This window comes from Cygnus olor, chromosome 1 (assembly GCF_009769625.2).
Source record: "Cygnus olor isolate bCygOlo1 chromosome 1, bCygOlo1.pri.v2, whole genome shotgun sequence".
Taxonomy (NCBI): Eukaryota; Metazoa; Chordata; class Aves; order Anseriformes; family Anatidae; genus Cygnus; species Cygnus olor.
In genome coordinates this window covers 151,665,812-151,680,154 of record NC_049169.1, presented here as the reverse complement: position 1 = coordinate 151,680,154, position 14,343 = coordinate 151,665,812, and the positions used below count along the sequence as shown (strand labels likewise).

Sequence of the window (14,343 nt, the reverse complement as noted above, 5' to 3'; positions counted from 1 at the left end):
TTTGAAAAATCTACTTTCTCCTGAAAAAAAAAAAACATCACAGAATCATAGAATGATTTGGGTTGGCAGGGACCTTAAAGATCATCCATTTCCAATCCCCCTGTTATGAGCAGGGACACTTTCCATTACACCAGGTTTGCCAAAGCCCCATCCAACCTGGTCTTGAACACCTCCACGGATGGGTCATCCAAAGCTTCTCTGGACAATCTCTTCCAGTGCCTTGCCAGCCTCCGAGTAAAGAATTTCCTACTAATCTAAATCTCCCCTCTTTTAGTTTAATACCACCAGTCCTGTCACTCCACTCCCTGACAAAGAGTCCCTCCCCGTCTTTCCTGTAGGCCCCCTATAAGTACTGGAAGGACACTATGAGGTCTCCCTGGAGCCTCCTCATCTCTAGGCTGAACAACCCCCGCTCTCTCAGCCTTTCTTCATAGGAGAGGTGCTCCAGACCTCTGACCATCCTCTGGACCCACTCTAACAAATACATGTTCTTCCTGTGCTGGGAGCCCCAGAGCTCAACACAGTACTCCAAGTGGGTTTTCACGAGAGCAGAGTCAAGGGGGAGAATCACATCTTTCAACCTACTAGATACACTTCTTCTCACACAGAATACAGTTGGATTTCTGCATTGCAAGCACAATACAGTTGTGCATTGTAAGAACAGGAAGCTAAATGGTATTTACAATTCAGACCTAGAATCACAGCCAGAAGATTACAATATTCTTCAACAAATCTTTTAGACTGCCCACTCTATTCATTGAAATTACCTGTGTTAGAAAAACGAGACACAGACCAATTCTTATTCTAAGAATTATGCCAGCAAACACACCTATACTAATTTTACTAACTCATATCAGGAAATCAGATGCAAAGCACACATCAAACAGTCTCTGAAGAAAAAAGCTGGATGTGCCAGAGTTCATGCTGAGCAGTTTTTCACTGTGGATGTGTCATGGATTCACAACTACTTGGATGAAAACCAAAGTGCAACCACTGTGTTCAATGTGGGCAAAGATAATAGTTGTACCAAGCCAAGTCTCAGGAACACAGTAATACCTACATTAAGTTCCTCAAACTGTAGGAATAGCATCCATAAGTGCGAGCAGAAAGTGTGCACTATGAGGCTACTTGTAATTAGAATGGTAGTGGTAAAGCCCAAATCAAGAGAAAAAGGGCAATACGTTTGCAGTGGATAAGTGTATTTTCATACAATGTGAAAACTCCTGGGTCATCTAAAGACATAAAGTCACAGATAAAGCTGATGAAATCAAAAGCTGATAAAGCTGATCAAATCTTTACAACTGAGAAATCATGTGGACTGACTATTATAATTTAAAGATAGAAGTGGATGAAAAAAAAAAAAAAGAAAAAAACACCCTTTCCTTCAACAGCAACATTCTCTGGAATATTCTCATGTAGAAGAAAACATATAGGATCATATGTTCCATAAGATCTTTTTTCTTTTTAGGAAGACACAAAGTGAGCCAGAAATTGTCGTGGCAGCTGTAGAAAGAAAATTGTATTAAAAAGACCTCTGGAACAACAGAAAAGTTATGGAACAGAGGTTTCATACAAACAGAAAAGTTATGGATTTACAAAGAAAAATAGAAGAGATGACATCAGATAACAATTAGCACAAATATGTAGTATTTGAATTTCAGTAGTTTCTGAAAGTCTCAGTCATGCTAGGCTCTTACTGGGCTGGTCTCTGTAAAAATACTGCATACAAACAAGATTCCCTCTCTAATTTATAAAAGATAAATGTAAACCAGTGACATATGGTAGTAACAGACAAGATATCCTAAGAGTATATAGGTTAAGCACTACCTGACTTGAGGACTTTGAAATGTTCAGTATAATTTGGTAGTTTTAAAAAATAGCAATTACCCTCAAATGAAACAATGTCCAAAACAGAAAAACGACTATTCAGGGTGGCGTAGGATGAGCCTGTCACAGTAAAACTAGGTTTTGGAGGGAATTTACCATCAGGGCTTTTTACTCAAGCTAAAAGGACCAAGAAATGAAACAGGAATGGACAGACAGGCAGTTAATTTTGTTTTCTTTCTAGAAGAAAAGAAATTTCAGGATATACCTGGATATGAACACCTTATAGAGGCTGGGCAGCAAATATTTAGGGGATGCCAGGAAGAAAAAACAAACAATATTTTTATTAGGAAAAAAGGTGAACATTAAAAAAAAAAACAGCATGAAAAACTGCTAGTGAAAAATAAACTTAAATCACAGAGGTTCAGTCAAAACTTGTGGAATGTAGACTTCATTTACTATAACATCCATAAAAAAAAAGCGGCAGAAATAGAAAAAAAAAAAAGAAAAAAAGAAAAAAAAGGGAAAAAAAACATTGAAGAAAAATTAGTGACCTGTAACATAGTAGTGTTTTATGCTACCTATAAAATTACTGGAGTGGCTTATAGATGTTGGTGAATTTAGAAAGCAGTGAGGAGGGGACATAATGTATCTTTTACTGCCACCAACTATTAATCAGAGATAGTAAGAGCTGCTGTAATTAGTGTAAGACCATAAAATTTTAGAGTGTGATATGAATTGCTGTAATTCTGCACGTACTGAATATTCAGTATTTACCACAAAAGCTTTCAGACTTTGGAGAAAGTAGGGAGGCTAGTCTACTATTGATTGATAAATGCTCAGCAATGTGCTTCACACTGAGATCAGCAAAGCATGTACCAGTAATGCACGGCATGTGATTTCTGCGTGCTCTGAAGCTGGCCAAAGGAAAATCAACTTCCTCCACAGCCAGGCTGTGCCATACTCTTTAGCGAGCAAGACTTCAGTGTCCAACTGCAAATTTCAAACCTTTCTAGGATTTTCTTGTGTTATTCCCCACTCTAATAAGAACCTGCCTTATAAAAGCAGAAAGCTTTCCACAGCTTGCTGGCTTATCAGATCTGCACAGCCAAAGCTCTACTCTTACCTAAGTGGTGATAAAAAATAATTATGCCCCTAGCTTCTGTCTGTCTTTTAGACAATCATCCAAAACCAAAAATAAATGGGGAGTTAGGTCCCTGAACATTTTGATTTTTCTGAACCTAGCCCAATGAATACACTGATATGCTGAGAGAGACAGAACTCTTGATCAGCCCAGAAAATACAATTCTGCCCGGTACTCAGTTCTCTTATGCTTAAGTATAAACCCTGGTAAATCCACCTGCAAATAAAAGGCGGGAACATCAGGGAAATCAAGAGAACCAATAGACAGAAATGGTGAAAATAAAACCTTTTCTCCTCCAAAGCTCTGAGCCTGTGCACACTGCCTTAGCTCTCTTTTGTATTCCATCTAATCCATGACTGTAAAGCAGATGAATTTACTTCCTTTTCTTATGCCTGCGAGCCTACTTTCACCACATACAAGATCAGAACATGGAGGCAGAGGGCAGTCAAACACAACAACTGGCCAGAAAAGAGAAGAATTTTCATTGTTATTCTTTTAGGTATCATGGGGGAGATTTGCTGGCATTAATTTGAGTTGGATTCTGATCATCCAAAAGTTTTAGCCAAAGTTATAGTAAAAGCCCTCTTTTTGATAAGTAATAACTCCTTCCTTTACTTGAGTAAAATATAAACGTTTCATTTTCCCTATTTTCTGTATTTTCCCTGTGTTGCCATCATAGTATATTAACTTTAAATCTGAAATATCTGAAATTAGATATCTCAATATCCCTGTGAAAGTCTATGTATGTATGACTGACTACAAGAAATGTATGTATGACTGACTACAAGGAAATTGCCATTACAGATCATTGCTTTTCTCAAGAAACTTGCTAGAAACCAATTGCATGAGGCTTATTAACTTGCTGTCTGTTCTGCATGTGCACTGCCCTGGTGTCAGTTAACAAAACTTCCCACAGCAAATTTGCAATCAGATCAAGGCAAGATCAGATCAAGGCAAGGCAAGTATTTCTTTAATTTATTTCCATCTACAGGCCCACAGGCAAAAACAACAACTCCATCTGAACATCTTTTAGACTAATAATGAGTGCAGGGAGGTTGATATTTAGAAATCTGTACATCCATTTCTTGTGGTGCAAACCCATTCTACCTGACAGATATAACACGAGATGTAATTAAAATGCACTTTTTAGTGTGGCGGAACATGGCCTCCATTGATCTTGTCATACTAAGACTATACTGATAGGAGAAATGGGCTTTCCTAAATTCCAGAGGTTGTGTTGAATAGATGACTAAATGCCTGCGTAGTTCTTTGAATACTACAGTAAAAAAACTGCAAAATTCAGACTGAAAATATTTCAATTTAGTAACACAGATTTAAAAGCATTGAAAGTGTTGGTTTTTAATTGTTGTATGCTTTATTTCTAATTATCTATTTTATCTTATGAGGATGCTGTAAAGATTATTTATTAATATCTTCAAACCAAAATGTTCTAGTGGTACGCACCTTAGATATTAAAAAGTTAAAAGTTTCACATTTAGTTTGGAAGATATAAACAGAGAATTAGGAGCATGCATTAAAAGATTAAAATAAAGGAATGTTAAATAGGTGCATGATTTCCTGAACTCAAGCTCTTCTAGGTACCAGGTGTCATGAAAGAAGTAAAGTGTGGTGCTACATAATTAACCAATAGATGTGCACAGCATAGCCAAATCAGAGTTTCTTGGGTAATCTTAAATTTCACACTTACTGTTTATGAAATAGGGCTAAAAATGAGTGATGCCCTTTTAATATATTTTAAATATTACTGTGATTTCATATGAGGCATGAATAGCAACATTTGAATGTTAAAATGAGGATTATCATGCATCTAGGGAAGTATCATAATGTTGAATTTTTTCAGTGGTTGTCTGAGTTCACATATTGTCTTCACGTGAATCAAAATAAGCCACTGGGTTTGAAACTCAGAAATTAAGGAATTAGAATTGCCTGTTCCTCAAATTTGATTATTCTTCCTACTAAACCTACCTTTTATTTGTGAGACAAAATGTTGAAGATAAACTAAAGCCTGAAAATGAGGCTTTTTGGATGGGGAAGTCACAAGGGGAATGTAATGCGTGTTACCAAAAGCACATGGATATCTATTTCTTTACAGTTTCTCTGTGGTAGGTTGGTATTCCAAAACAATAACGGTGAGGTCCCTGGAGATCATTGTGAGCACCTACCCCCAATGTAAGTTTCATTTTCAGCAAGCAATGCTGAGAATTGCTGTAAACGCTCGAAAATTATGACTCTTACTACTCCTGCTGAGTAAGATCACAGTAACCAAGTCTACTGCTTTAACCACAGGCACTCCTGCTTTAATTAAAACAAACAAACAAACAAACAAAAACCATATACCAGAAACTGTAAGGCATTGAATGAAGGAAAAAGAGAAAAACAGCTAAAAGAAAAAAAAACAATGTAATGAAGCCTCTTTCCACATATTTCTGAGAGTTTGGCAAAAATGCAGACTGTACATACAAGATAGTTTAAACTAATAGCCCTCTTTTGGTCATGTGATTAGAGGAAACTAAGCACCATTAACCAATGGTATTAGTTCATACTCAATCACAAAACGTAACTACCTGAAAAATACATAAAAAGAGATAGCAACAATGAACTGAAACCCATCACTCCATTCACAATGGTTGGCACTTTACAATGGGTTACTCTTCAACAGCTGACTGAAACCACAACTCATTTTGATTTCAGATAGAAGCAAAAGACCCCATTAAGGAGGACTAGCAAGAAGCTTTAAAGACAAAAATGAGTGTTAACATAACCACTCAGTCTGAACAGACTACATTTCAATCTTTCTCAGCACTCTCTCTCCATAACTGTGACTCCAATAGTATGTAACATGTTTACTGGCATACATACAAAATGAGTACAAAAAGACCTGTGCTTGAGGTAATTTTAACTTCAAGCAGTGCTCTTGCTGCTTGATAAAAGAAATTTCAACAGCACAAAACGTAGCAGCATGACTGAGCTTCAAACAGTTTCCTTGCTGAAAACAAAAACCTCTTCTCTGTCCCTTACCATTCACTCACTTTGGTTTCTCCAAGACAGTGAACTACTCTAAGGCTGTGCAGGTGATGAGAACTCCTTCACAGGCTGCAGTGACAAGGAATAGTGCAGAACATACCTGGAAGGCTTGGCAGAGATGCATGCTCTTCAGCAATCTCAATTTCCTCTCTTTTTATGAAACACACTTCAAACAGAAGACATCCTCACCACCAAGGTAAGTGTACTGTATGTCCTATTGACAGCTAATAGATGTCCATCCCTTTGCCCACTGGGTACATTAAATAGGCAGACTACAAGCTCACTGGTCAGAAAAATTTTCCCCTCCCACAGGAGGATGAGGCTCTGCTTCTTCCTTTACAGCGGCCAAACCTTATTTACTGGTTTACTTATTTTCTCAGACATGAATTATCATGATAAAGAGCTCACAAAATAACAGATCAGAAGACAAGAAATTATATCCACAAGAAAATTATTTTATAAAGTAAAAGAGAAAAGGAAAAACAAAATATGCTGCAATAGAGAAAAGTGATAGAAAACAAAAAGTTCAACAGGTCATGGACAGGGAAGGGAAAAGAACTAAGGAGAAAGATTGACAGCACAAAAGAAGCACACATAATCATATATTCATGACTATAACAGATGGATCAATCTTTTCAACTGCTGATATGTTGTTGATACTAGTCGATATACTGGCAAAGTTCAATGTGAAGATTGTATGTTTTCCTGGCAAACAACATTGATTTTATACATCTTTATGGTGTAACCTAACAATACTATAAAATTGGACTACTGAAGAAATAAAGAGTGAAGCACTCCAGTTAGGGAGTAAAAATCCCTTTGCAGAAAGAATCTCTTTAGCCTAAAAGTCATGTTGAATTAAAACATAGTATTACCTAACAACATTTATCCAAAATATGGATTATATGGATTACATCCAAAATATATCTGGTATTTGGTTGGTTTTGGACAAGTTCTATGTTTCAAAATATTTATACTATAAAATATTAATTCTGCATTTTGGAGCAACTGAGAAGAATAAGAGATGGCAGACCAATGGAAATCCAGAAAGACATGGAAGAGGGGAGAGAAAGGACAAATAATAAACAAAAAGATTTGTAAAGCTGACAACAGAGAAAAGAGGAAAGGAAGGCATGATGGGCTAGTTTTGCAAAGATTCAAAACCACAGATTTCTAATATTAAAAAAAAGAAAGAACATAAAATATTCCAAAATTTTTGCCATCATACACACCTCTTCATTGAAGTGGAAAATTAGAGAAAGACAGGAAGTGAGTGGAGAGGGAGAGAAATAGAAGCTTGCACTCTAAGACACATTACTTAGATCTCATACAATCAAAGCTTCTCTAAAAAGGAATAATCTTGTCTGTACAACATCTTAGTATTTGGTCTGGTACAGAAGCGGGCATGACAGATGAACACGCTAAGGAAATGGGAAGAAAAAAACAACAAGGGACAGGGGGAAACAAACAAACAAACAGACAAAACACACTTGGAAAACAAACAGAGAGAGAAATATTCATCAAAATAGATTAGTCAATTATTTTTCTCAATTCTAAAAATAATAGAACAATAAGAGAAGATCATGTTATCTGCTGATGAAATGTTAAAAATGACAGCCATGCATTAACAAGTAAAACAAGGAGCATTGCCAAAGAAAGCAGAAGCCTCAAATCCCTTAATTTCTGCAGCCTAATTCCAACATTTTTGAGGAAACTAAAGACTTATTTATATATGCATAATAAATAGATAAATCTTTTGTATTAAAATGCTTTAAATAGACCCCAAGACCACATAGAAATATTACTTAAATGTTCTATTATCATTGAACTAAACAAAATACAAATGCACTCTGCAAAATGGAAAATTAAAAGTCAAGTTTTTCTAGAGGAAGAATACGTTTGTTTAACATTTGCAGCTGAAATTATCAAATGTATATATGTCCATTGAATGAAAATATGTGGCAGTATCATAGGAAAAGAATACCAAAGCAATGATCCACACTGCCCATCAAGACCACTCTTGTTTGGAGTATTTTTGAAAACTGCCTACTGTAGCAGTCCCCACACTGGCAGAAATCCTGTTAAAATCACTGGAACTCTTGCTGGTATAGGGACAGACTGTAGGATCTTTAGCTCCAATTCAGCAAGGCACTTCAGCCTCTGCTTTAGGTAGGACTTTGATAGTTTGACACACATTTATTTGCTTTTTTGAGTCAGGGCCTGTATGATCAGATTTTCAAATATTTTTTTTATTCCCTTCTCTTTTTTTTTTCTTACTTAATCAAAAATAATAAATTTCTGTTAAATGCATCGTTTTATTTTTAAAAGAATACATAATTTTATCATTTTTATAAAATTATCAGAAGACAACATTGGCATAAATATCTCACCCCCAAGATCCATCGGCACTTACACCTTCAGAGGGAATACATTTAGGCCAGCATCCTGCACGAGACGTGCCAGAGGTTATTAGGCTTCCAATTGACAGAACCCTCTTCCTTTTGACAAAACATATCAGAAACCCTCCAAATACATTAAAAGTGTGTCTGCATGTATACACTTGAATGATTCAATCTGCGTGTGAGATTAAGACATTCCCCTATGACATTCACTTACTAGAATTACTGCTGTCATCCTTGGTTCCATCGAGACTTCCATCGGGGTGCATTTGCAAGTAGTAGCCTTGCCTGCAATATAACCTGGTCACTATACCCTTGAGCTGGGGATCTGAAAGACAAACATATTTTGTCACTAGCCTCAAAACTTTTTCCAAGACTTATCCCTACTTCTCTCACTGTAGAAGGAAGTTTGGTGAAGCAGCATTGCTGTCTTAAAGTTGTACTAGAACAAGATGGTTCCTGATGGAGATGGAGAAAAATCTTTCTGCAGAGTATTATTATGCCAGTTTCATGTCCTGTTCTCTGTCTTAAACATCCTTAATTATAATTAACAGAGGTAAAACGAACATAAAAATAGAATACACCAAACACCCATAGTCAAAAGACTTAAACTAAATTAAATTAAGCCCTACAAAAATTGTAGCTTTCAGCAACAAGCAGCAAACCTTACAGAAACCCACAAAATTAAAATAAATAAATAAATAAATAAACTATTTGTATTTAAGACTTGTTAGTAACTTACTGTACTTCACATAAGTTCTAAGATCACGTTCTGTCTCATTTCACTCTCTACCAAAAGTCATAAATTTATCTGGTACAATATTTTCTGATAGTACCATCTGAGGAGTTCCCAAGATACCAATCTAGAGGCAGATATGATTCACCTGCCCTCTCCCATCCCCCAGGGAATAACAGCCACAGTCATGGCAAGGTGATTGCCATAACTCTTCTTTACCAGATTATAAAAAAAAAAAAAAGAAAAAAAAGAAAAAAAAATACCTGAGTAAGCTAAAAGTAAATGGGAATTCAGGTAGCTGAACAGCTAAGCTACCCTATCTAATACTCTACAATTGTAAAAATTGCCAAGAATTGAGTAGGGGCTACCAAGCAACAACTTTGTGATTCATCTCAAGGATGGTGCCTTACCAAACCACTTAATAAGCTGCTGAAGATTTGGTTTAGTGATGAAGAAAAGGACATCACATCTTAAAAAAAAATAACAGCACTACATGTGTGATACTGCTCCTAATATTGACAACATAAACTATTAGGCCCAACTATGGCCATTCAGTACAATATGGTATAAACTTGTGGAGATGTTGGCATTAAAATCTTGTATATCACATTATGCTTAGCTCTGCAGTAATGAACGCAAAGACTTTGAGGCAGATATGTAATAAAATGAAGAGATGAAATTTTAAGGCAGAAATTATTTTCATGCAAACCTGTGGCCAGAATATAAAATCCTCCTTGAATTTGTATATAATTGCTCTCACAGTCAATCATGCTGTGTTACTTACAGTATCCTAAGGGAAAGTGAAAATAAACACTAATAAATGAAATTGTCTCTAAGTGGAATGTTCTAAAGTTTTCTAAAGAAGCTGAGTTCCATGAAATGTGCATGAAAATGGTACGTTTTTCTTGAAAATACAAATTACAAAGTCATATGAAACAATAAACACATCTAAATTAAAAATATAGGTTTAAATTTTAAATATCATAGAAACTGTTACTAGAAATATTAACACAAACTGTTGAGGCATGGAAATAAAGTATTTTGTGATAAACAAGTAAGAACATTAAAACTTTTCTTTTGCTTTTAAATGAAAATTTTTCTTTATTCATACTTTAGCAAAAGTTCCTCTGTCTTTATATGAGAATGATCAATTTTATATATATATATATATATATAAATAGAATAAATTTTATTTTCTTTGAAAGTACTGCCTTATTCAACCATATCAGGCAAACCAAAAATATTTTCGTCATTCAAAAATGAAAAGTGAATTCCTCCTACACAGGTGCTATTCTTTTCATCTCATTCTTTCAGTACACACTTCCAAATTGACAATTTTAAACATACTTGCTTTATACATACTGACATTGTATCTTAAAAGACTAAAGAAAATAACTAAAGCAAAATTATTATAATCAGAGCTTTAAAAAGTATTTACAGGAAAAAAATATCAATATTTTGAAAAGCTGTTTCTATATCCAACAAACAAGAATTAAATCTGCTTTTAACTTAAAGTATCCCACAGGAGGGCAATTAGAGTCAATTCACTATCACCAGTTGTTTACACCTACCACTACAAAGGAAAAATGCAAAATTTAGAAGTGATTTTCAAAGTCATTCTTTTCAGTTATTCTATTTATTTTTTAAATTCTCAAATAAAATCTACTTTCTTACAAGAAATCACACAATCACGTCTATGTTTTCTCCAGAAGCATTACTTAAAATTAAACCAAAATTTACCAACTATCCAAAACTGTATTTGAATGAAAATAATTTGGTGAATAGTTATGCAATAACTATTATAAAATAGCATCTTATATAAAATATATATATATATATATAACATATATATATATAAAATATATATAAAAAAATTTAAAATAGCATTTCATACTTCATATGGTGGGGAAGGGCATGAGTCCCCCATTTATTTGTTCACTCAAGTTCAAATACAGCAAAACAATACTATAACATGAGACAAGAGGACCTTAGTCGTGTTTTCTCTCATTTGTACAGTTTTAATGGTTTTAGTTGTCAGAGAACTGAACAAAATAGTCACAAAACAGCTCTTTCACTCAAATATTTCATTCAAAGCTGGAATTTATTACTAATAACATGATATCAATTAATATTTTGATTATGCCACATAGGTCTCTATAGACCAAAACAAGGACAAAAAAAGGTCCTTTTTCCCACAAAACATAGCAATTGCAACTTTCTTTTTACCTTTTTTTTTTTTCTACAGATTATTAGAACCTTGTTTACCCACCCTCCTAAGAAGGTCTTTTCTACTTCAAGGTTAAAACTAATTCCTGACAAAAAAATGAATCATAGAATTTTTACAAGTTCTTGATTGTCATATTTAGTTAAAATAACACTTCAGGTCTACAAATCAGAGTAAGAGACAAGCTAAATATTTAAGCTGAACAGTGCTCAAAATACTGGGAGAATTTGACAAGACATGGTTGTTTTTATTTTATTTTTTATTATTTTTATTTTAGCAAAAAAAATAACCCAAATTTAGTGATGGGGTTGTATACAATGACTCATTAATCTCAGTGCAAGTCATAATAAGCAATAGTCAAAAAGCCTACTCTATATAGTCTGAAAATGGATTAAATATCTTAAAAGAAGAAACAGACAATCTTGTCAGGCAAGGAATTCATCTCTTCACCTTGCAGAAAGATAAATGATTCTTTCAGGTCAATTTTGAGATACTTGGGCAGCAAGCAGTACAGAGAAATCCTCTGGTCTCTGTATTGTTACAGCATTTTATCTATCCATTGTCACTTGATAACATTACAGAAACAGTCTCAGCTTCAGACAGTTTGCAAATGAGTTTCTCAGATCCTTCTCGAACACACTTATTTATTTATTCTTATTGTGTCTTAGAAAGCAGGAGCTAATAGCAATACCCAGTAATACCAACCAAAGTCTACTGCTGCCTGTCCTCAGGTGCACCCAATACCTGATGCTTGTAACTCCCACCACAGTGATGCAGGTAGACGGAAAAGCAACTATCCTCACCCTTTACTCCCCACACATGCCTTTTTCTTCCCACATGAAAGAGAAAGGGAATGGCAAGAGAATGCAACCAAATAATAAAACACAAATTAGCAGGATGAGAATGGATGATCTAACCAAATAGCGCCCATTTCTCATATTTTTTATTATAGATTTTATGTTAATGGTTCTGTGGTAGTCCTGCTTGTGTCACCCAGACAAATATGTGGAAAAAAAAAATTGCATTCAGTTCTAAGCACTTTGACTTCAGCCAAAATGAACAAACAAACAAGCAAACAAACAACAACAACAAAAAAGACCCACCCACCCCCCAAAAAAGCCCACTTCACCATGGGTCAAAATTAAAAGTCAATTCAACATCTCCTAATGGTTTTTATTGATCTTCTTTTAGGTCTATACTTCTGATTTTGAACGGTTTAGTGTGACAATAATGCAATGCCCCACCAATGGAAAGAATCATTCTGGCTTGTAATATTTAGAGATTGCCTCTAAAATTTTGGAAATGTTCTCCTGAATGGACAAATCAACACATTCCTAAACCTCTCTTCCACAGCAACCTGCGTAAGAGCAGTCACTTGCAGCCCCTTTTTATTGCTGCTTTCTCTTGTCAGTGGCAGCAGCAGGAGGTATGATTGCAGTTAGCATGCACACTGTCAGTAGCCGGATGTCCTCAACAAAGACAGAGTTTAATTAAGTTGTCTTTTCTTCTCCCTCTAATAGTGGCTACAAAAACTGTTTTGTCATCAAGTCTTGACAGGTTGAGTACAGCTTTTGCTTTAGAACAATTATGACATTTGATGTTTTAAATTAAAAATCTTTTCTGTACACAAACAGAATATTTTTATCATCTCCTCTTCCGTCACCTCTCCTCCTAAGGCTGCCAGGACAGACCTCTTCAGAAATTTTATAGATTTAAAATAAACAAGGTTATAAACTCATTAGAAACGTTACGGCATTTACCTTTCATTTCAGACATAGATGAACTTACAATGCTGCAAAACAATGGCAGGTATGCCCATTGTATTTTAACACCATGAAAAATCAATCCCTTAGAATACACTGAAGTTTTAATTTTACATGAAACTCCTTGTCTTGCTTTTGGTGCAAAAGTTTAAGTCTTAAAACTAAAGTTATATTTTAAAATTTATTTTTATTTTTTACCAGAGGGCTTTTTGTTGGTTTTGTTCTTTTTGTTTGTTTGTTTGTTTTGTTTGTTTGTTTCGTCCTGGCGTAATTTACCTACTCCCTCTCTTGTGTAAATAACCTCAGTATATTTGAGCTGGCAGACAAATGCTTAATGGTGGCTTAATCTCATTCTTATGGAGAATAACCTGCACTAACCAGTTAATTACCAGTCTGCCACAAGTTCCTCAATGAGTCACATGAAAATGTATTTAGAGTATTTAGCAGTATTTAGAGGTAAATTGTGCTCATATAGCATAGCATAAAACTCATATTAACGACTGGTAGCTCCATGTCCTTCACATTTTACTTGCACTTTATTATTTGTATTTCCCTCCTGCAGTTTTTACTTTTGGATAGTTAAGTACTAAAAATACCACTCGTGCTGGTCCAGAATAAACCAGCCACCTTTTTCGGCTCTCTGATGCTCCAATAGTCACCGTGACTTGCCTATCTTTTTTTTTCTTTTTTTTCTTTTTTTTTTTTTTCTCTCTGACACAGTCTGCATTTGTTAAGAATCTTCTCTCACCTGTTAAACTTGATTTGAAATATCAAAAACATTTCTAAGCTGTTTTAGGATTAAAAACAAACAAAGAAAACCACAACCATTTCTAACCTGTTTTAGGATTAAAACAACAACAACAAACAACCAAACAACAACAACAACCAATGAAACAAAGCAACGCACAGGTTTCTTGGGAAGTTGTGAAGCACAGAACCCACCTGAAGCACAGACCTGTCTCACCCACTCCACACCCACCTACCAGCTAGTACTCAAGGCCCAGGATGTTTAATAGGCCACTGCTTGTCCCCTTCTCACAAAAGAATTCTGACAGTACTGTTGTGTGGAGTTTTGGACTGGGATTTCTGCAGTCTCTCCTGCTGAAACCATTCTATTTCATATAGTAAATTAACTGCCCACCACAGGAGGCATTACAGTCTACGTGCTAGATCATAGCTGAAGGCAGCCTCTAGCCCTTCATTGACAT

The 14,343-nt window shown here is 35.2% G+C and overlaps 1 protein-coding gene across 5 annotated transcripts in view; it reads right to left on the bottom strand.

The window, feature by feature from the left end:
* FGF14 (fibroblast growth factor 14) overlaps positions 1 to 14,343 on the bottom strand; it is a 411,758-nt gene that overhangs the window by 96,750 nt on the left and 300,665 nt on the right. For all 5 annotated transcript variants that reach the window (XM_040537873.1, XM_040537865.1, XM_040537898.1 and 2 more), the window contains one exon: positions 8,630 to 8,740. In XM_040537873.1, coding sequence (XP_040393807.1) covers positions 8,630 to 8,740 — 111 coding nt within the window. The remainder of the gene's footprint in view (positions 1 to 8,629; positions 8,741 to 14,343) is intronic.